This window comes from Pseudopipra pipra, chromosome 1 (genome assembly GCF_036250125.1).
Source record: "Pseudopipra pipra isolate bDixPip1 chromosome 1, bDixPip1.hap1, whole genome shotgun sequence".
Classification (NCBI taxonomy): Eukaryota; Metazoa; Chordata; class Aves; order Passeriformes; family Pipridae; genus Pseudopipra; species Pseudopipra pipra.
The window spans coordinates 97,934,204-97,957,967 of record NC_087549.1 but is presented as its reverse complement, the minus strand read 5'-3'; the positions used below and the strand labels follow the sequence as shown (position 1 = coordinate 97,957,967).

General features: G+C 41.8%; 1 protein-coding gene across 15 annotated transcripts in view; it reads left to right on the top strand.

Moving 5' to 3' along the window:
* Positions 1–1,031: 1,031 nt before the first annotated feature.
* The window catches only part of IGFBP3 (insulin like growth factor binding protein 3), an 82,198-nt gene continuing 59,465 nt past the window's right edge, over positions 1,032–23,764 (top strand). For 5 of the 15 annotated variants that reach the window (XR_010433215.1, XR_010433218.1, XM_064666930.1 and 2 more), the window contains exons 1-4: positions 1,033–2,409; positions 6,575–6,801; positions 8,344–8,463; positions 14,456–14,544. Coding sequence is in view for 6 of the 15 variants with exons in the window: in XM_064666930.1 (XP_064523000.1) it covers positions 2,025–2,409; positions 6,575–6,801; positions 8,344–8,463; positions 14,456–14,544 (821 nt within the window). In the remaining 9 variants the exon portion in view is untranslated. Of the gene's footprint in view, positions 2,410–6,574; positions 6,802–8,343; positions 8,464–14,455; positions 15,480–17,967; positions 18,122–23,764 lie in introns of those variants that run through there. The other 10 variants (XR_010433228.1, XR_010433227.1, XR_010433225.1 and 7 more) reach the window with 7 other exon arrangements.

Below are 23,764 nucleotides of genomic sequence, written 5' to 3'. Positions count from 1 at the left end.
CTCTTACACCATATTATTAATAAATAAAACCAGATATTTTTTATCCTGCTATGTACAGTGCTTCTTTCAAGATGGTATTTGAAAGGTGTAAGCACTGAATAAAGAAAAGAGAAAACAAATGGAATAGTTGATTCTAATTATCTAAAAAGATATGATTTGTAAAAAGTGCAGTTTTCAAGATTCACAGCATCATGACCAGTACCTTGAGCAATAACATATATACTTCTCTCTTCCAGTTGAATTTTAACACATGAACAGCTGATGAATTACTGAAAGGTGAATTTCAGTTTTAATGATGAAGGAGTTGAAAGCAGAACATTCATTCCCACAGCAGAAGATATTTGTATAAACCAGTATCTGTGAGCATTATTGGTTTTATTTTTCACAAGGAGCAGGCTTCTCTGGGTGAAACACCATTATATATGTCTATGCATATAGCTCACCATCCTCTTCCTCATGAGATGGCAGGAGAGCTTCAGAAAGGATGGTCACAAATTTTGGCATTGCCAAAATCAGATTTTCTTGATCATAGTTAAGCCAAGTTAACAGGGAGCAGAATATGCCTAGCAGAATGGGAGCAGAATTTGCAGTGGCCAAAACCTGAATGCAAATGCATGCATTGTGCAAAATCCACGTGGACTTTCAGTGTTGGGTTTTTTGGGGGGATGGACTGTTTGGCGCTTTTTTCCTGGGTTTGAGAGGATGTTGCAATAGAAACTGTTTTCTTATAGACTAAAGGAAAAGTTTGTAAGAGTTCAGAAAACTCTTTAAAGACAGTTAAGGGAGGTACATCCCCTATGAAACGAACCAAGTCCTGGCCCAGAGAGCAACGTCTGGGGAAACGTAGGTGTGTGGGTGTGCGGGTGAGCGCGTGCACATACATTTCCCCCCATCTACCTAGGAAACGCAGGTGTCGTGTGAGCTGCAAGCCGGTCCCAAATTATGCTCCGAACCTGCGTGCGTGCGGGCGTGTGCGTGTGCGAGCGTTAGCAAAGGCACGCCTTCTCCGTGGCCGGGGCTCTTAGCCCCAGAGCGGACAGGATTGTAGCCAGGAGTCCAAAAAAGGGCACTCTCCGTGAGCTTTGCTCTCCTTTCTCGGTGCCAAGGAAACGCACACGGACACGGGGACGCGCACACGCGTACAGCACTTCTTCTTGAAACAAAAGGCACAAGACGTGTTCCTCTCGCCAGAGCCGTACCCCCGCACAGCTGATTTCTAAGAAGTGCCCATAAACCGCCGTCAGCGCCGCGTACCCCCTACTACCCCCGCCCCGCACCGCCCTCCCAGCCTTGCGTGACCGAGCCCTGGATCCGGTGAGGGCCGGCGTTCCTGCGCGTTATTCACGGCGCGGGGCGGGCCGGCGGTCGGCGATATATAGGGACGGGCAGGCGACTGGCGGGGGACACAGCCAGGCGCGGAGTGGTGGGGAGCGGAGCGGGTGGCACGCAGGCAGGCGGCACGGGGAAAAAACCCAAGGGAATCTCGATTTTTCTTCCCCCTCCCCACTATTTTTACTCCCCTCCGTGCTTTCTCCTTTTTTTCTGAAACGCTTTTGGACCAGGTTTTCTTCAGACCGTCTGGGCTTGGCTTTTGATTTTTTTTTTTTTTGTCTTTTAACTTTTTCAAAGCTTTGTTGTTTTTTTGTTTTTTTTTTCCCTGAGTGTTGTGTGTGTGGCAAAAAAGAAAAGTTACTGTCGAGCCAAGTAATTCAGGCGCTCTGCAGGCAGGAGGGGGGGAGAAGAGAAGGAAAAAGCTGCCTTTGTTGCTAGCGAGCCCTTGCTGCCTTTATGTGACTGAGGGCAAGCGACTGCAGGAAAGGCCGGCGTGCGAGAGCCGGCAGCAGCTCCCCGCCTCCTCTCTCCGGCAGGGCTGCGAGCGGCCGCCAGCTCCGCAGTCCCCTCGGAAGCGGCGCCGGCTGCGCTGCTCCGCTTCGCTTCCTCAGCACCCACCCAGAGCTCTGCCCATCCCGCTCCCGGCCGCAGTGTGCGGGGGCGGCTCCGGGCGGCTCCCTCCGCCGGTTGCCATGGTGCCGCGGCCCGGCGTGCTGTGGGCAGTGGCGGCGGCGGCGCTGGCGCTGCTGGTCCGGCGGGCGGCGGCGGCGCTGGCGGGGCCCGTGGTCCGCTGCGAGCCCTGCGACGCGCGGGCGCTGCAACAGTGCAAGCCCCTGCAGCCCGACTGCGCCGAGCGGGTGCGGGAGCCGGGCTGCGGCTGCTGCCTCACCTGCGCCCTGCGCCCCGGGCAGCCTTGCGGCATCTACACGGAGCGCTGCGGCGCAGGGCTCAGCTGCCAGCCGCGGCCGGAGGAGGCGCGGCCGCTGCAGGCGCTGCTGGAGGGCCGAGGGCTCTGCACCAACGCGACGGCGGGCGGCAAGCTGCGGGCCTTCCTGCTGCCGGGACCGCACGCTGCAGGTAAGAGGCGAAGGGGTGGCTTGCCTGCGCGCCGCTCTCCCTCCTCTTCGCTACTTTCTTTCTTGCCTTTTTTTTTTTTTTTTTTTTCGGTTTCTTTTGTTGTAAGTTACAAGGAGAGCTGCCTGCAGCGGGGAGGCCCGGGCGAGCTCGCTGCGGAGCTCTGTCTCCGGAAAGGGCCCTCGCTCGCTGCCCGACGTCTGTCGGTCCGCGGGCCGGGGGCTCCGCCGGCAGCCATGTAGCCGAGTCTGGGATCGTTTTGAAGGAGGTGTGCTTTGACCGAAGGAAAGGACAATTTACTTCTTCCACCTTATTTTTGTATATATAGCTTTTCTTTAATACCGATGCTGAGAGGTAGCTCCTCGCAAAAGAGGCAGAGTTGCCTTTTTTTATTCTAAGAAAAAAAAAGGGGGGGAGTGGGGGAGGGATTGCATGTTGCTTCTGCGGGTGTGGGACTCCCAGGCTACAGAGCTTGAATGGAGAGAGAGAGAGAGAGAGGATGAAATCCTCGCAGTTTGTCCCCAGTGTTCCTGGAAAGAGGGTGTGCAAAAACTCGAGAGAGTGGGCTCTAATTCCTGCGCTGCAGCGTGCGTAAGTCAGGGAAATCTAAGCACAAAGAGGAAAAAAAGGGGAAGAAAAAAAAACCCCAAGAGTTAAATATCCTTTTGGCCTGGAAAGGTAGTTATTCAGAACAAAGCATTTGCACAGCAGTGTTTAAGAGGACGTTTGGTTTTTGCCAGCACTGCAAATAAATCTTTGGTCAAAAGAAGCTTTCCCGTACCTCTTCCGTGTCTTGTAAATGAGACGTTCACTGAGCGGGTTTTGTTTTGTTTGAAGGGGAAGGGACGGTTGGAAATAGCTCTGTTAGCATGCACATTTGGAAACTTAAGACAGGGAAACTTGGGATTCAGATCAAGAAAGCACAGTCCCTCTATGCAAACATTTAATTAAACTGTTTGCTAGCCAGCAGCAAGTATGTGAACATTTATTTAATAGAAAAGTGTGTCAAAGGCTTTTCCCTATTTGCATTTTTAAAAAGCCAGGAGATTTTCTGCTAGGTTGCAGGGCCTCTTTCACTATCCTCTCCTTAGGTGAGGCAGTAGCACCAGTGCTCCAGTTAACTGGCTTCTGGAAGAATAGCAAAGCCTTATTATAATTATTTATGTGCTGCTCCCAAGCTGTGACAATTTAAATGAGAGTTTAGAGGTATTCACTGAAGTTTTAAATCTTGGAACACGGAGCAGCTTCCTTTATCACATGAGCTTGGCTCTTCCTACTTATCCTTGGAGTGACACTGGAAACAAGGGGGCATCTTCTTGATACTTGAGAGTTGATGCTGTTTAATGTAGTGCTTTTAACACTGACTATTAGAGAAGGAGAAAAGGGGAAGACAGCTGCACTTTGCTGAAAATCTTTCCATTTTCAGCTGAATTTCTGAATTTGCATTCTTGGCTGAGGGAGAGCTCTGATTTTGAAATCAGCAGGAGCTTTGATTACTTAAAAGGTGCAAAGTAGGACCACACAGTTCACATTCAAGGAGTGAAGGTTGCAAACATAGTGTGCAAGAAGGAAGAAGTATTGCAAACCTATGTGATATGTAGTGCCCACCTCCTTGTGGGTATTGCTCCACTCCCAGCTCCGAATACAACACTCCATGGTACACACCCTCTCTGAGCAGGATCACATCATCTCCTTTACACACAGCTAGGTCCTGCATCATGTGCTATACTGTTGGTCATTACTAGTTCACGAAATTGCTGGAAATTGGTATAGGGTGGAGTATATTACAGTAGCACTGTAGTGGACCACTGACTTTCCAGTTGGTTTTTTTGGGCACGAAAGTGTTAAGTAGTAGTGTGCATGTGCAACCCTTCTAATCTGTTTTAGAAAAAGAGTTGGTAACTATCATAGCAGTTTTGTTTCTCTTATGAGGGTGTAAAGCTAGCATGGCACTAAGTTTTGTGAAACTGAGTTAATCAAATATGCTTTACAGTTTAAAATGTGGTAATATGACTATTTGAAATTGAAGTGTAAGAAGTGCTGTTGAAATATGATGGCCTGTGTAAACTGAAATGACCAGCCATGGTCATGGATATTCAATGCACATTATTTTCTACGTTTTTTTTGGTAGAAGAGGAAAACTAGTAAACTGAACTGATCGCAGAAGACCTAGATTCATGTTTATAACATTTTATTGACTCATTTCTTGCAAATTTCATTGAGAATGTGGGGGGAAAAAATACCACTGTTTCAAAACAGGACATTAAACCACCAAAAATATGTTCAAATACCACTGAGAGTCTGAGTTAAAGCCACAAAAGCGAGGAAATTGAGAGTTAAGACTTAAACTTCCTTAATCCATTGGCACTGCAGTTTGGATTTTCCTGGTCAATTATGTCAATTGCCAGCCGTGGCTACACTAAAACCACTGGTACCAAAATGTTAATTCAGATCCCGCTTCCTCTCATGTTCCTTCCACCATTCCTGTGTATTGGCAGTGCCACTGTACTGCCTGTGTTGAAATATTTAGTGTCAAATGAACTATGTGAATGCAGACTTTCAGGTTTAGCACTGAATTTCTCAGCTTTTGTGTCTTTTCAGTGAATCATCAAATATAATTTTAATATTGGGTGCTATCATGATGTTAACACATCAGTTATTGTGCGTTCCCAATTGGATTTCCTTAAAAATGCAGCATAGACAAATATGTCAGAAGGGACAGGAACACTGGACTTATGGAATATGTTAGAAAAATGTGTTTCTCCTGATGTCTTCTCAATGGTAAAGAGAAAATATTTTTGAAGCTCGAGGTGAAAGCAATGTTTGTCTTTTGACACCATTACAGAATGAATGGCATTTTTTCCATTATCTTTAAAGTGTGTTTTGTACACCTAGAAATTATTTTGATTTTTATAGCAGAAGAATGAAAGCGTGCTGTTCTTTTTCTTTCCTGATCTATATGTTGAATAAAGTTAAGGGGGGGGGGGGAAGTGTTAGAGGTGGCTAATTAGAACCAGGAAACTCAGCGCGGTAGAGTTGATTGAATTAACGTCTCTTAAAAAATAAAAAAAATAAAAATTACCACCCTGGGGAAGGCAGAGCCATACCGCAGCCCATAAGTGTCCGGAGCCGGCCGCGTTGAGCTGGGATTGTTGAAGTCAGCAGTGGCGGAGGGGAGGGATCCGCGCCCTGGCGCCGTTGGGGTGAGGCGGTCTGGGCTCTGGCGGCGCGGGCCTGCCCCCTGCTGCCGGCGGGCGGGAATGCAGCGAGGGCCGGGGGGCGGTGGCGCTGGCTGCTTTCCAGGTGTTGGGCGCAGGCTGCACGGGTGGTGGAGGCACCTTATGAGGCCGCTCTGAGCATCAGGATGCTTCAGTTACAAAAGTCATCACTTCTGTAACAAAGATGCTGATGCATGCTATCAGTAAGACAAGAGGGCATAGTCTTAAGCTGTGCCGGGGGAGGTTTAGGTTAGATATTAGAAAGAAATTCTTTACAGAGAGTGTAATCAGGCATTGGAATGGGCTGCCCAGGGAAGTGGTGGATTCTCCATCCCTGGAGGTTTTTAAGATGAGACTGGATGTGGCACTTAGTGCCATGATCTAGTAACCATGGTGGTAGTGGATCAAGGTTTGGACTTGATGATCTCAGAGGTCCTTTCCAACCTGGCTTATTCTATGAATGCTACATTGTTCATCTTTTGATATATTGCTATTTTGTAAAGAGGAAAATTAAGCATTTAGACTAATCTAATGGCTCGTTAATTGCGGGGAGACCTCATCCTGGTCTACAGCTTCCTCCCAAGAGGAAGGGGAGAGGTAGGCACCAAGCTCTTCTTGCCCTGACCCGTGATAGGAACTGAGGGAATGGCATGAAACTGTGTCAAGGGAGGTTCGAGTTGGATATCAGGAAAAGGTTCTTAACCCAGAGGGTGGTTGGGCTCCCAGGGAAGTGGTCACAGCACCAAGCCTGCCAGAGTTCAAGAAGCATTCAGACAATGCTCTCACGCACAAGGTGTGATTCTTGGCGCTGTGGTGTATGGGGCCAGGAGCTGGACTTGATGATCCTTATTGGTCTCTTCCAGCTCAGGACATCCTGTGATTCATCTGCTCTTGCAGATGCAGCTGGCAGTTGATTAACATTGTTTCTTCTGCATTTGTTCTTTTTGAAGGAAATTCCAGTGATTCAGAAGAAGACCAGAGTACCAGCAGCACAGAAAATCAGGGCGTTCCAAACTCTCACAGGGTGCCAGATTCCAAGTTGCATCCACCACACATCAAAATAGATATCATCAGGAAAGTGCAAGCCAAAGATACTCAGCGCTATAAAGTGGAATATGATTCGCAGAGTACAGATACACTGAATTTGTCTTCTGAATCCAAACAAGAGACTGAGTATGTAAGTATTTTTGTATTTGATGGTTGGGTCCCATGAGCAAAGGTACACCAGCTTACCAATGCTGCTGGTGTCTGTAAGAATGTGAAATAAGTCTGTCAGGGGCAGGATGCCTTTGTCAGCAAGTGGTCTTCTAGCTGTGTCTGCGTGTTAGCTTCTGATACTGGTCTGTTTGACTTTGGAAGCTTACTTGAAAATAATAATTTAAAAAAAGCTGTTGATCTTTTTGTAATCCCAATTCAGGACCAAATCTGAATGCATGTGATTTGCAGTCAGTGTGTTTGAGCAGTAAGAGCAGCAATTTAAAGCGTGTGTTTAGAGCCTGGGAGATCGGTACAGAAGGAAAACGTGAAAGCAACAAAGAAGGTCTTTACTAGGCAAAAAACTCCATTTTGATCTCCAGTAGAACTGTGGAGTCTGTATGCTTTCAGACACTCACATAAAAGGCACTTTATATGAGCAAACTATTAATATTACCACTTGAAAGTATAAATGACATTACTTCACTAATTAAAAACTGCACCAAATGAGTCTTTGTGTCAATACAGCAACTTAAACATTTTTAAACCATGCAGAGAAATTTTTTTGGGTTTCCACTGAGGGAGTGGGCTTGTGGACCAAGTCAGTAATATGCCCAGACAGAATGTAGCTAAGCACAGAGTTTGTGGGCTGTGATTCTTGAGTCCCGCTGCTGAGACTGACTGCCTTCTTGGCCTCTGGCAAAATGTGAACTCCTCTGCTCTTGGTTTTTTGACTGCTAAGTGAGGCTCATAATGCTTTACTCCCTACCCCGAAGGGCTGCAGTGAGAAATAATTAGTTGGTGTTTGAGACATGCTCTTAAAAGTGCTTCTGGAAGCTCTTTTTGGCTCATTGTCCAGGAGCTAATCCTCACTACATTGTTGTCAGCCTTTTGGAGATAAAGAAAGTAAGGAAAAATGACATACTTATCTAATGAGACTGTGTGCAACTGGTCCTTTGCATTTCTGCAGCCATTTGGTTCAGTGGAATTTGGGAATTATTGTCCAAAGTTGAGGAATTTTATATATACATATACATTATGCCAAACTACTTGTTTTCAATTCAGTCTATTTCATTTAAGCTTTCAAATCCAGCAGAATCACAAAAATCAAATGTCATTAGGGAAGGCCTACCTAGTAGTATATTTCCGGTGACCTACTTTTTTCTTTTCCCACTTGGTGCAAGGCCAGCTTTTCCAAATTTAAGTTATATGTAACTGATTGACGTACTGGTTAAGCCTTCCCATGGATATATGTGACTGTGATTTCAACTAGAAATGCCAGTAGGTGCCTCAGCATAGCATAGGGCTTTCAATGTTTAGAAATCGCTTTATCTTGAATAGAGCAGAGAGTCAGATTTTTTTCTGTGAATGGTCTACCTTTTGACATATCCAGCCATCCCCTTGTTTTAGTGGATTTGCTTGAGTTTGTGCTTCGTGCCCTTTAAAGATTTATTAACTCTTATCTGAAAGATAGAATTTGGGAATTAAGTTTCATCTGTGTTTTCTCAAATATGCTTGTTAACAGGGTCCATGTCGTAGAGAAATGGAAGACACTTTAAACCACCTAAAGATCCTGAATGTCTTGAGTCCAAGGGGCTTTCATATTCCAAATTGTGACAAGAAGGGGTTCTACAAGAAAAAGCAAGTAAGTACAGAGTTCTGATTATTTCAATGAATGCATTTCACCTTTTCTACATCTTTGTTGAAGGATCTTACCATCAAGGTGCATTATATATCATTTTATAAAGGAACTAGTTCATTTCCAGTTTTAGGACCTGACTCGATAGCACTGTACCTTGTCAAGTGGGGATAGTATTTTTATTTTCTGTTGGTCATGACAACAGGTTCATTTGAGAAACTTTGTACCTAATCACACATGGGTTGACTGGTGTCCTAGATACTAATGGCCTTTGGTTTAAAAAAAGCAGTGCCTCTGCAATAACCCACAGAGCTAATGTTGCAGTCACCATATGACTGCAATAGATCAATGCTTTGAATTGTAAATAGCTGCTTGAGAGTTCCTAGAAGAACTACACTGGATCATATTACAAAAAGCAACTTGAGAAGGGTATATATCTGTCCTTTATGTGCTACACAGATCGCTTCCAAAATCCAAGTCATGTTATCGTGAAAGTGATACTTCTAGTAGTTACTCTGCAGCAAGGATGGCTTCTCAGCCCTTTTCTCGTTCTGGGGTTGTGACCTTTCTTGTGAAATGCAGACTGAAACTGTGGGTATTTATGCTTCAGTTGTGTCAGATTGAGCTACAGCAGCATTCTCCATTCAGTGCTGTCCTTGAAGCTCATTCAGGAACTTGGGAAAGTGCATATTGCATCTAATTCCAGTGTTTAGTTAGTGGCCTGCCTCCAAATATGTTTCTTGGTATAATTCCAAAATTTCCTGAATTCAAAGGTTTCTTTTAAGACTTTTCTCAAGGACAAGTTTTGTTTGTGGACAATCTTGTCTCTCCCATTTGGGTTTACACAAGTCAGCCTCTCTATCTCTGGTAACCGAAGGAGGGGTTGACTCTCTGTTGATAGCTAATGCAGTTCATTGGTTGGAAATGAGAGGCCAACCTCCAACCAGGCAACCTTATTTTAGGAATGGTATCTCTCCATTTTTTGGCTTCCAGCTTTCTTAGAAACAGTCTTTCCCTTTCTGGTATTCCCTGGAGCTCTGCATTAAGCTGGCAGTGTCAGGTGGAGCATTTGCAACAGGGGTGAGATTTCCAGCCTTCCTTTCTGCCATCAGTCCAGCACTGACAGCACTGTTTGACCTTTGGTGCATGCTGCAGAGCTTTCTATGCTTCCCAGCTTTTCCCAAGCAGGTGATGGCAACTCCCAAGCAGGGAAAGTTTCTTCTTGTTGCCTGGAGCTTTGAGAAGCCTGTGTCAATCTTGTCGTGCTGCATGTAAACTAGCAGAGAGCAACACTCAACATCTTGATCAGAGTTTTTTCAGAAAATGCTTTAAAGTGCTCTGCAGAGCCATAAAAGCATTTCCTTAGCTGCTCTTTTTTTGGTAGATCTTCCTTTCATCTCTCTTCAGACTCTGAGGTTTTTTGTTTGTCAGCAAAAGTGTAGTGATTTGCAGGCAGTCTCTGGCATGTGTATGTAGTAAATCAGATCCACAGTAAGCACATATTAAAGTGACTTGCTTTAGAGATGACTGTACTTTGAAGTGCAGTCATAGTCTTGGTCATAGTTCTTCCACCAAGGCAGAAAAAAAGGAAATACGAAGTTAAAAAATAGAAAAGTCAGATAATAATTTTACCTAGCCTTTGTTCCTGGAAGCTGAGAATAAGGTAGTGGTACAGAGAAAATACATACTTCTGCCCTCTGTGTAGTGTCTGTCCTGCCTAGAGACTTTCAAAACTGCTTTAGGAAAGGTTCCTCCACTATGTGCAACAACCTGTCTGGTCAGCAAACATAGATGATGAAGGGACACTTTCATACTTGGCCAGCCTTGTCAAGCACTGTGCCAATTTACCCAGGTCCAGTAGTTTCAATGGTAGTTTGAGATGACTTGGGATCTTTTAGGACATGCCCACAAATGGAGTCCATGTGAGTAAATATTCTACATGAAATTCGGTTGGTGTGTTGATCCCATAAATGAACCTCGATCAGTGCTGGGAACAGGCCTTCACAGATAAGGCTTACAGAAGTAGCCTGCTTCTCTCACCAACAAAATACAAACCACAAACAGTAGTTACCCTCAAAGCATTAACTCCTAGAAAAAAATCATCAATTTGAAAAGTGAGTCCTGTCCAGACCTAATTAACTGTCTGCAAGGAGTTGTGGCAATTGTGTTTGTTTGGTTTCCTTTTGAGGCATCATGTAGGTCTGATATTTTGAACACTGTGAGCAGGTGTCTAATCTCATTAAAAGAATGCTAGGTTATTTTATTAATTCACTTCATTGCCATTATTAGCAACATTCAATCTGTAGTTGAATTACATTATATTGTCACAAGAAAATGCAGAATAATAGGTTAGGAAATATATGGTAAATCCAATGAAAAATGAGTGCAAGGTAGGCATTTTGAATTCTGGAAACAACTGTCAGCACTGCTGTCTAGGATGAGAATGTGGTAGATGTGGGATGGTAGGAACCTGCTAAATTATGATTGTACTGGACACCATTAAACTCATTCAGGATGCACTTCACATATTCTGCCTTCCTGGTCACCTGCTCTTTCCAGTCAAGTTGAAAGCAGTTATTTTTCATGACATTTGTGGATATCTAGAAATTGACTTTTCAAGAACAACACATTTGCATGTGTGAAACAATTTTAGGAACATAAATTTATCTGTCAGGGTATAACATGAAAAATATTTCACACCTTGTGTTTATATATAAACTTCCTTAAGATCAGACCTATTAAAATTTAGAATTCTTCATCTTATTAAATCATACATGTAAGGTTGTATTATTCAACTGTGGTATATAGGTATATTTATGTGGAATAGGTTGATACAGGCATGTTCCTGCCTCAAGCATGGCAAAAAAGGATTTGATGAAATTAGAACTATTATATGGGGCAATTACTAGAATTGCCCCATGTTTGTGTACTGCAGCCAGATACTCACCTAAATGTGAGCTGGCAGTGTCCCACTGAAAACAGAGCTGGGCTTGGCAGGAGCCAGAATGGCCTGAGGTATATGTCAATGCTGTCTGCAGTCTGTTCCTGAAGACCACAGTTGCAGCTTCATGGAGACCACTGGGTTGACCAGGAATTTAATGGGATACCATATGCTTTGCTGTGCCCTGCAAATGCCTCTGCGGCACTTCTTTATGGAAAGGAGAGGGGCAGGTGGCATGGAAGCTGGCAGCTGGTGTTTCTATCAGAAGTAATTAGTCTCCACCACTTGGGTAGTTTTCCAGCTTTTTGAACTTATGAAGTCATACAGAAGAGCTGGGCAGAGCCTTGAAATGTATGTGGAGTACAAAATTCATAAGAGCAGATATACTTTTTTTTTCCAGATGATCTGTCTACGACTTCTGTGGGGAATACATGCTAGCTGTTTTAGGATAAAAGCATCACTTTTGAATTAGAAGTGCTTTACTATTGACAGCATGATGGAGTGGGTAGTGCAGAATCACAGATTGGAAAAGATAAATTGGTTCTTCATAGAGTGTTATTTCAGCTGTAAAATGATCCAAGGGGTTTGCTTTTCGAATGGGTTGTCTAGTAGAAGTAAAAAAAAACAAACTAGAAGTAGGGAAGGTGTTTCTGCAGACTAACTTCATCTTGCAGTTAATTCTGAAAATTGATGGTGCAACCATAAAAAACAATCAACGCCTCCAACAACATGAGTTAACTTTAATTGATCATTTGTTTTGAGAGTGATGCAAGCCTATGAATCAGCAAGAGTTGTGTAACATACTTCATATAGTAATTCTAAAAGGGGAGACTATGTTACTATTATTAGCAGAAGTGTATTAGTATTAGCAGAAGTGCCGGAGCACCAGGCTGGCAGCCAGAAGCCCTATGCTCTTTGGGCTCCATCTGTGCCTGCTTTGTTGGGAAAAACAACTCAAGTAGTGCCGCCTCAGTTTCCTTTTCTGTAAAATTTAAATTGTACAAAGACTGTTTTTTATTAATTCCTTTGTTTTTAGCATGAAGAATTTAAGTTGTTAAATGTTAATACTGCTTAAGCCAGAGTCCAGTCCACTTGCCATCAAAATAGAAAGAAAATTTCCCTTGACATCAGTGGACTTGGAGCAGCCATTCATGGAAATCCTGGAGGGTATGTGTAAGCTCTAGTCAGGCTTTTGAGACAATAAACACAAGTAGTAAGACTTATGTTTAAAGACTTAAAGATAACTAGAACTGAAATGCAGGTAACAATTTAGTTTAGCAAATTATTAATGTAGCTGTTCTTTCAGTAGGTTCGAACCTCTTCACCCTCTCCTAAAACTAAGCTAACATATACTTTAAGCTGGATCTTGTTATCCTGCTGCTGTCCATTTTCACAGGGCTAATGTAGAAGGACTGCAAATTCACAGAAGGGAGGGCATCGTATTATTTCTGCATTGGGCTTGTTACTCAATAATATATCATAAGGGTGGATTAATTTGCAGTTATGGTGATTAACATTACTTCATTTACTCTAAAATAAACAACTTGCTGAAAAAATTGTATCTAATGTGTGACCTGCTTCTTTTACAAGTTCCTAGTGAAGACTGCCTGCACTACTCCATGCTCACGGGCCAGTGTGTGGGTGCATGCTGTCCCTGGAGTGATCTATATTCACAATTCTGTCCAAAATAGCACCCTGTCATCTGAGATACTAAACTAGACATGGAAAGGATCAGGCACTTGGAGCAGCATATGAAGCCCAACTCTTGCTTGATGTGTTCTTGTGTACCTGAACATGGAAAAGGCACTTAGAGTTGTGAGCCACTGCCATACCCTCCTGGAGACCCTGGAGAACAAGCAGTAGGGTGGTAGTGACCAAGTTTATCTGACTTTTACCAGCCCGAACCTCTAAAAACCTGAATTGCTATGAATGTGATCTTAGAGGCAACACTTGCTCTGCTTGTGCGATAGACTTTGACAGTGTTGAGGGATGTAAGTAGCTTCAGTCTAGCCAATCTTCCTTCATTGTGGCAATGCAACAGACAAAACCTCAGGAAACTAGGTATGCTTGTGTCACTGTGTCCTTTGTCAGTATGTCCTGAGTAAAGAGCCCCTTTTGTTTGCATTTGAAGCAAATCCTGTACCACCAAATCTCAAAACGTGAGCTGACATGGGGGCTGTGTCTTGACAGTGAGGCTGATCATTGCAAACCTAGTGAGATTCTAGAGACATATCTTATAAGTGGGTAAAAGCCCTATGAAGTCCTAGAGGTTTGCAGTATGTAACTATATCCAGAGTTGCATACTGAATGCAGCCTGTAGCATGTTATCTCCTTTAGTCTAGTTTTTGCCATTCTTAGTTTCTTGGGGGGACATTACTTACTTAGTACGTAGCAGACTTTATAATGCGTTTCTACTGCTTCTAAAGAGGTTCAATGTCATTGCCTGTGGTAGTTTCAGGTTAGTCAGCATTGTTGTAATACCGCCAGTTAACTTAAAGCTGTCATAGATTATACACTAGTAGATATGCAACCTTATTTATAGGAAAATATACATGTAAAGTTCTAGTACACCTAGCAGTTGTTGGAGTGATAATTCCATTACAGAAGGATTGTATATCTGTTAATAAACATCAGCTACAGTTTTGAATTTCCTCAAGCAAACAGATGCAAGCCAGGGGTGTTTATTGCTGCAATGGTTGTCTTTTCCAGACCTGTGCTTTAGTGTAGAACATATCTGTTAACTTTCTTTTCCAAAGATGGGTCCCAGTCATTAGCCTGTACTGTAGTAAGTAGTCCTGGTATTCAAAGGGGGCAGCTGTGCTGCCAAATATAACAGGGATTTCTTCATAAGGCTTTTTTTTTGGTAGTCCTCAGTGCAGTTTTATTATGGAGCAGTTAGACCCAGAGGTATTGATTTTATTCAAATACTTTGTAGTGGTAACAAATACTCTGATTCTGTCAGATATGGTCATAATATGGTAGTGCATCTATCAAATGAGCAGGAATCCCAGTTGTATAACACTAAGAGCAGAGAAAACCTAAATCATGCAAACCAAGTCTTTTATTCTGTTTCAGTGTCGCCCGTCCAAAGGCCGAAAAAGAGGTTATTGCTGGTGCGTGGATAAATACGGACAGCCACTTCCCGGGTATGATGGGAAGGGAAAAGGAGATGTCCACTGCTATAACTTGGAAAGCAAATGAGGGCTGGGTGCCAGCTCTTTTGGCATCTGGGCGTGGCCACTGGACCTCACAGAGGCCTTGGGGGGGCTGGGCAAACACTGTGGACTGCATTTCATGTGGAGTACCAAGCTCTGCTTCTGCAGCAGATGGAGAATTGCAGCCTCTGCAGATGCTGCTGCAGCTACACCCTGCCACCAACATGCGTTGAGCTTCTATAGGACGTGTAGGAGCTCTGAAATCTCATGTAAACGTGCACTATTGATACCCAGAGAGAGAAAAACAAAAGGCACTTCAGAATGGATTCAGGGAGTCTCCACTTACTTTTTAAAGAAGGGCCTGTGACCAATTTGATCCTAAAAGATACTGTTGTTTTTTTTACTTTATTTTAAAGAATTTATAGATTTTAAGCTTGTAGAAGTATTAAAGAAAAAAGACCCACAAAACAAACAAACAAACAAAAACTTACAAGGATTTAAAGGTAAGGTGTTTTTTACAGGTCTGATGGGAAACTTGTCTTCACGGGTAAAAAGTTTTATAAAAATCTCAAAGAACTTTTTAAAGAAATGTATTTCTAGAATAAAGACATGGCTATTTTTTCTGTAAAATATATTATGAATATTCTGTTAGTCTGTATTTAATATAATTGTTTTTTAATAAACTTTATTTAAATGTAACATGTGAATACCAAATATTACATGGTAATTCTAGTGTATACTTCTGTATGCAAAGAGAAAGCAAGGATATGGAATGACTTACAAATATGTTTAAATCCATATACATACAACTGACCTGTTCTAGATAATAGAAATTAATTTGTGGAGCAAAGGAAGTGTTTCCAGAAGAGTTTGAGATTTTGTATATTTGATATAACTACAAATACTAAAATAATTTTTAAAAATTATTTTATTGTTATTTCTAATTGTTATTTTCTAATGTGACCATCACTGAATTATGCCACTGGAAAAGGATAACTGTTGCACTGAAGCTCTTGGTAAAGCTTTCTTCTGTTCTTTGCTTCAGTTTGTGCAACAGGGCTTACATTTCCTTCATTTCCTGCTCACACTAATACAGAATATTCATGGACAAAAAAATTGCTATCACAGTACCAGCCTTTTTATTTGCTTATTTATTTTGAAAAGGTGTTATCTTGGTACATTCTACCAAAGCACATACTCTGTACGAGGAACTCCTGTTTCAAAACAATGCTGACAAAATGGGGGGATTGTGGGCCCTGGGTGTTGAGACACTTTGTTTATGCTACACACAATTGTTGCTTGATTTGACTATGGCAGAAATCATTTGCCTGCATCTAAGCACCATTGAGTTTAAATATTTAAACTAGCTGTCTTCCATGGTGTTATGTGTCTTTTTAATTGGAAGAGAAATTATTTGGTTTTGTTGTGGTATGTGATGCTTTCACATAAGGAAGGCTTTGGCAACATTATTTTTTTGAGGTTGATTGTTTACTGAACTTTGTGGAAAATTCTGTATGACAATGAAATCTGGATAATGAAAGGTAGACTGTGAAATGTAACATCTCTGGAAAGTAATGCCATATTTTGTATATGTATTTATTTATATATTTTATATAAATATTTTATATATTTATATAAATATATATTCTTATATGTGTCACTATAAATGTTTGATGTCACTGTAGAAAAAAGAAGCCATCAACTCTGTAATTTCTTGTTGAATTGGGAACTCTATGAAGACTGAGGACAGTGGGTTTCACGCTGATGGGTCAGGGATTGTGTGATGGAAGAGAGACCATAGGGCCAAGGAGCTCGTTCCTTGCCCACTGCGTGAATTACAACCATCCTTTTTCCTGCCAGCAGTGCAAATGTCTTGAAGCTCTGACAGGGAAAGATTTGGTTTTGCAGTTCACCAGGACTGAGGCAGCCGAGCACTATAAGTCAGATGTTTAAAGCCTTACCATTAATGTATTAGCTGAACAGCCCTATGTGTGTTCTGCACATCTTTCCAATTTCTGTCTAATTAAATGAGTTCACATCATGATGAAAACTGAAATTTTATAACCTCAGAGTAAGAAAAAAAATATACATGAAGTGATGCTTACTGCAGGCTAATACAGGTTTCCCGACAGATGATTACATAAAGTGTTGTAAGGTGAAGATTTGTTGCAATATTTTTGTTGCCGAAGCAAGTGTAATGCCTGCAGAGATTTGTTGGCAAAATAATAAGTGCTGGGCCTTTTTTTTTTTTTTTTTTTTTTTTTTCATTTGTAAACCAGTTCCTTTCAAGTAATTTCACAGAGAGAAGAAAGTTATATTTACACCAATATTTGGGCATAACCATAGATAGAAAAATAAGAATTGAATTAATCAAAGTGAATATTTTGCTTCTTTTTTTTAATTGCTGTCTGGTGAGCCTTCTGAAAACAGAAGTCAGTTTCTTATCAAAAGTGGCCTTTGCAAGCCACATTTTGCAAGTATGCAAGAATGTTTTAGCAGCCTGTGAACAAGATTTCTGATTTGTGTATTTTGTCAAGTATTTAAGCTTTTTATGTTTTTCCCTGCCATTTAAAACAAATGGTTCAAGACAAGAGGGCATGGTCTCAAGTTGTGCCAGGGGAGGTTTAGGTTAGATATTAGAAAGAATTTCTTTACAGAGAGGGTGGTCAGACATTGGAATGGGCTGCCCAGGGAAGTAGTGGATTCTCCGTCCCTGGAGATTTTTAAAAAGAGACTGGATGTGGCACTTAGTGCCATGGTCTAGTAACCACAGCAGTAGTGGATCAAGGGTTGGACTTGATGATCTCTGAGGTCCCTTCCAACCCAGCTGATTCTATGATTCCATGAAATACAGAAGAAGCTGACTAGTAAAGGTCCTTAAGTGATATTTTTTTATAAAAGACCCAAGGAAATCATCTCAAGGAACTCAAACTGATTCAAGCAAGCAATCTGTCGCATGAATTATTTAAGAAATGACATTCAGCTGATTTAGGTCAGCGCCTTCTAATGGTCTTTAGTATGTAACAGAGGAAACATACAGCCACAAGGGGGGAAAAAATTAAAGAATTGCATGGTTGTGCGAGTCACTTTTATTTTGCTTCCAACAGATGTCTTTAAAACAAAAATTGTGTGTAAAAATAGCCCCCCCCCAAAAAAATTTCTCACCTTTAATTTAAAGCTTCCTCCTTTTCAGAAGTTGCCTTTTAAATATATTTTACAAACACAGTTGCTTGCACTAGTATTGGATACTTGCCATTGCCAATCTGATGTTCCTATCAGTTAACATTGGTATGAAATGGTATGAAATTGGTATTCAATGCAAAATAACATTATTATCCTCCCCAAAAATTTAACTTTTTAAGATTAAGAGAATCAGTGGTGACTTTTTCCTTTTTTTTTTTTTAACATTCCTAGTTCTATGAAGACAAGGATTCAATTCAATAGACAAGAGTACTTGTCATTTGAAGATTTTTCTTATGGCTAAGGGAGCCAGGCTGCAATTCAAACAAATATATTTGTGATCTACATCCAAACAGCAGAATGTGGGCAGCATGAAGCAAATATATGGGTCAGTATCAGTTCAGAGGAAGATGAGTTCCCTCCATGCACAGGTTAGAAATGATTCCTGCTAAGAGCTGCAGTGAGGGGAGAACTTTGGGTTTCGTGACAGAAATGGAACCAGTGCATTAGAAAAATACCTCTTATCTTGGTGCCTTCACTGCCTTCAGTTCAGGTGGTATATTTTATTATTGAACAGCTTTTTTCTAGTTTTTAGTAAGCTCTTTCAAGAATCTCACGTGATCTGGGTTAATATTAAGAAGTCTCAGAAAAATCCTTTTAACTGCAAACATTATTTACACCTCAAATATTTGCCTGGCAGGGCACTACAAAAGCTCCAAGTATGTACTGCAAAACTTGCTGATTTCTTTTTGAGCATATTTGGTATGTTGCATGGGTACCATATGTAGCCCAGATTGATGTGGTAAGTATTTATTTTAACAAGTGTAATAAATAGCTGCATAAATCCTTGTAATTGACCATTGACTTTAATACAAGTTAAAGCTGGCTGCAGGCAGCACTATTATCTTAAAAATTATTTGAAGAAGTTCTCTTTTTTTAATAGATGTTCTATGCTATAGTTTTTGGAGCCCAGAATATTCTTTTCCACCTTTTTGACATACACACCTTTTAGGTCATAGTGTTAGCTCTTTGTGCACTAGGGAAGGAGGCTTCAATGAATACCAAAACCACATAATTAATTCATTTTTAGTACAGTCTGAACTTTTTATGACTAAATTCAGTAGAAACCTTAACACAGCATAATTCCTTGTTGAACTGAGCCCTAAATTTAAGCAATGGTTTTTGAAACCTTTTGGGAAATCATTTTTATGTATCTCTAGTTACTGTAAGCAAGGATGGCTCCACAGAGATTTCACATCCTAGCAATAGGAATTATATTTAAAGTATGGAAAGTACTGAGCAATTTTTGTGTATGCCAAAGCATATTAGTATTCCAAATGAAATGTTTATATAGGTAGCTGTTTTCTACATGGTCCTGCTGTGCCTTTAGAAACCCTTCACTTCTATTAATTTTGATCAGAATAATATGCTTGCTTCCTATATTAGAAAAGACTGACTCCTGTTTCTTCCCCAACTGTGACTTTTTTTTTTCTGAGATATCCAAAAATAAGATCCAAAAAGGATATCACAGTATTCCAAGGGCAAGTTTTTTTGTGGTTAGTATCAGTAATGGCTTCATCTGCAAGCATGGAACATTGGTTTTGTTTAAGGCCATTAGAAGAGAAGTCTTGATATATCCCGTGGATCTGGGTATCTTCTTATAACTGGAATGTATTTAAGCATTTGATTTTGGAGTCTCCATCCCTGGAGGTACTCAAAAACCATCTGGATATAGTCCTAGGCAACTGTTCCCTGGTTGAGCAGGGTGGGATGGACCAGGTCCCCTCCAGAGATCCCTTCCAACCTCAACCATCCTTTGATCCTATGAACCAGTCAGGATGTACCAGCTTGGTGTCCCGAGTTTGTCCCAGTACATGAGATTGTCTACATTATACAATGCATTGATTGAGAAAATGTTACCCCTTTTTCTGCCAGAAAGGAAATTTCCTGGTAAAATGGCAAACTAGTGCACATTTTTTTTCACTAGAAGACCCTTTAGTTTTAAAACTCCTCATTTTAGGTATTACTGCTTCCAGTTCAGATTTTGCAGATGTAGAAGCCGGTGTATTCCAACCTTAGAGAAAATCCCATTGAAAAAGCTTTGCTTCTGCTTTTATCCTGTACATATATTAAAAAATGCAAATGACTTCAAGGCAGAAAGTTGCAGCTGAAAAAAAAATAGAGACCAGGTATTAGCAGAAGCAGAGGGTAATGCTGCAAATCTCAGTTTATCCTTGCAGAATGCATGTCCTGCTGCTCTGTGTATCCTGGCTCTCCACTTCTGCTGACCTATCTAAATTCCTTAAGAGCCTTTCTCTGTCATGGCTAATTTCACCCCACTGCTCTCTCCATTAGTGGGAATGGAAAGAAAAGCAGCAAAATTAGTGCTGCAGAGAGAAGCTGAGATTTCCTCCAGAAAAATCTGTTATCCTGGAAAAAAAATCTAAAGAAAATGTCATTGAGAAGGACTGCTTCCCACAGCCATGTGTGGTAAGACCTTTCAAAAGTGAGGTAGTGGAGTGACTTGCTTATGAGAGCTAAGCTGAGAGTGCATTTCCCTTATTTCTTGCAACTGGCGGGCAGAGGCTATTTTTGCCTGCTTATGTCATACAGAGACTATTCAAGGTAAAGACTTGTTTCCTTTGCTAGCTATCATGTAACTTACACCCAGTAAAAAAGACCTAACTGACTGAGCTTGGAAAGCTGATTACTGTTTTATTACGTGGGTGCTGAAAGCAGTCTTCAACCCTCAGATCCTGCCATACAGTTGCTATGTTACCCCTACATGTTGCTGATCTTTTTTTCTATTCCCTTGCTGGAGCTAAATGGTGAGGGCTCAGTTGCCAAAGCAGCAATAAACAGAAGCTGCAGGTAAAATGAAAATATGAAAGAAGATGATGACACAGCCAGCATTTTCTCTATGCATCCAGAGACATCCCACACTAAGCATCTATGCATCAGCCTGGTGAACTACAAAGCACCATCAGTGAGAGAAAAAAAAATCATATGTCACCCTTGGCATAATTGCAGAATTAGAAACCTCAGTGTAGGCACAAATAGGCTGCTCTTTGTTAGCTTAAGAGCAGTTGAAGGAGACTGAGAGCAGAAGGACGACTGCCCATGCTGTGTTCTGCATGGCAAAACGGCAGGAGGGAGGCTCTGCTGGAAAAGGGAAGTCTGTTGGTCAGGCACTGTCCCTGATGGGAAATGTGGTTGGTAAGGAAGTGGCAAGGAGCCAAGCATGTGCGCAGCCCTGCCTTCCCCTGTGTGCCTTGTCTTGGCTGTGCTGCCCATGCTGCCACTCATACGTGATAATCCAAGAGGGAGTATGAAAAGATGAGCAGAAACTTTTCAAAATTAAACAGACAAGATGCGGAACTGACTAAATTTACATTAGTTTGTTTGAACTTACTTCAACATCCATGACAAGCACCCTTACTCCCACATCTCCTGCAGGAGGCTGCCCCTCTCCCTGAACCCTCACAGTAGCTTACTTGCAGATGAACCCTGAGGGAGGAGGTAGGTCAAGAGAGGAGGAAAGGAGGGAAAATAAAATAAAGCCATAGTTTGTTGAGACAGCTATTGTCAGAGATGTTTTCATTACTCAGAGTGCAAGTGCTGGTGTGTCTGGGCTCCTGTTCCACTGCTGTTGTTTTTGGTACTTTTCAGTAATACAGAATGAACTGGCTGTACTCCTAGCAGATCCTCTCCTCCCCTCCCACCTTTACCTTAGTGTGACTAGATAATACAGGGTGGCATTTCAGTAAGAGAAGCCTTCCACTTGCACCAACTCTGGTACTGTTACTCAATATATACTATCTACCCACTCAATATATACTATCTACCCAAATGTTAGAATGTCAAATGTGCTAAACACAATTAGGTGTTTATTAAGTTCCTCATACCCTACTTTCCTGTGCAGTCTAAATACCTACCCAATTCTCGATGCAATGTACAACAACCCTAAATGCAAAATGTGTCAATAGACACATGCATCTGTTGTCAGTGCAACCTGGGAGACTGTTCAGGCTAGTGCTTTATCAGTGGAGTGATAGCTGAGGAAAAGTAGACCAACCAAAAAAGTGGTGTGTAAAAACAGGCATAGGACTTGACCGCTCAATATGCAGCATGGGCTAAAAGTCTAGCTTGAAATGAGTCATTTGGTTCTTTTTTTTTAAACAGGGATTTTTTTACTATTATTATTATGGGTTGGGCAGGGATTAGACATCAGCGTTATTTTGTGATAGCAAAGCAATGACATGGGTATAAAAAATAGCATTTATAAATCTAAAAAGTTGATGCTGCTAGACTGCTGGTAAAGCACAAACATCTTTTGTTCTGACTTTGCAGAAGAAAACTGCTCTGTTTTAGCATTTTGTTTGGGATCCAATGTAATATCTAGTTCTCTGGGAGCTGAGTGCTTTCCAGGAATGCACTAAATCCTGTGACAAGCCTCTGGCGTGTGCCATTCTTTATCATCCCGCTTTTCTTCTCTGAGGAAAGCAAGCTATATATAATGCATTTTTTCTGTTTGCATTTTTATTTTGGTCTGTGTTTAAGACTCTCATTAGCAAGTGCAAGATCAAAGGAATATGTTTGTTTTGTAAAGGAAAAGGCTAAATCTTCATCTGCTCAATATCTAATTGCACTTTGTACTGGGTCTGTAGAAACTGTTCCCTGACTAAGTTTTGTCTTTTCAAAGCATGTATTCTTATGGTAGAGAAGTGACAGGGATGGTGATGAGCCTTCAGTGTTAGAGTAGGCTGCCCTTCACCACCATTTTCTTTCTCTCCTCCTTTCTCTTCCCTCACCTTCTGCCAACTCTAGCTGACACAAATGTGTCTCTGCTGTACACCAAAGTGATAAGCAGAATTGACTCAGTATGAGCAGGGCCCACTATCAGGTGATTTTAGGTTGTCTTGGACAGCGTCAGGGGGAAACGGAGAGTAGAAAATGTAGTGCAGAGGGCAGTGACCTCACTTCTGCGCTATGAGCGTTTTGCAACTGGCAGTAAGCCACAGGCAGGAGGAGGCATGGCTGGAACAAACCCTGCTGCAGCTAACCTGGCAGGGCTTTGGCAGGAAGAAGCACAAACTGGGTGGGTAGGGTTCTCAGATAACATGAATCAAACATTACAGATATTCACTTAAGACCTTCCCACCAACTAATTTTTTTTTTTAGGTAGAGTAGAAGTGCAAACAGATATGAAGGGAGGGAGCTAAATTAATGAGGGACAGTACATCCCCTTTATACATCCAGCTGCATGCCAGGTGACCTGCTAAGAGAGTCCTGTGGCACCTTTCTTGCCTTTCTTGTTTGCCTGCTCATTCCCCTCAGGCTTATCTTGCCAGTGCAGGAGGGACACCTTTGCAACAGCCACACATTGAAGCCAGGACTGCTGGCTGACACATGCCAAAAAAAAAAAGGAAAACCAAACTGCCCTATGAACAGTAAACCAGGAAAACTGCAGACCTTCGATTTTTCACCCTGATCATTGAGGTTGATCATAAAAATTAGGACAAATCATGACATCATCTATGGTCCAAGCTCCTGGCAGCACTGTGATAGAGGATATAAAATTTGCCTGCTTTGCCTCCTTGCATTAGTCCTAATCCCAGTATATGGAAGAGTCTGGCCCAAGTCAGACAGCCCACTCCAGAAAAGCTCAGCAGACGTCTGTCCTGGTGAGTCCTGGCAAGATGTCACATGAGGCCAGATTGTAGATAAGGAAGCACCCCTTCCCTGCTACTTTCAGTAGGAGGTAAGGGACTAAGCTCCTCTGAGAAACTGATCTGTCATGCCTGGTGTATGAAGTAACTTCTGTTTCTGGTATTTAACAATTAAAGGAAAGAGTTTGTCTAAATCCCTCTCCCTGTTGAAAACTAATTTCTTGCAGCTAGGATGGGAACCTGTCACCCGGAAAAACACCATAAGTAGCTGTCCACTGGATTACTATACCACAAATAGACTATTAAACATTATTAACATTATGAACCTTTCCCCTATGTATATATAAAGATCCCAACAAAAA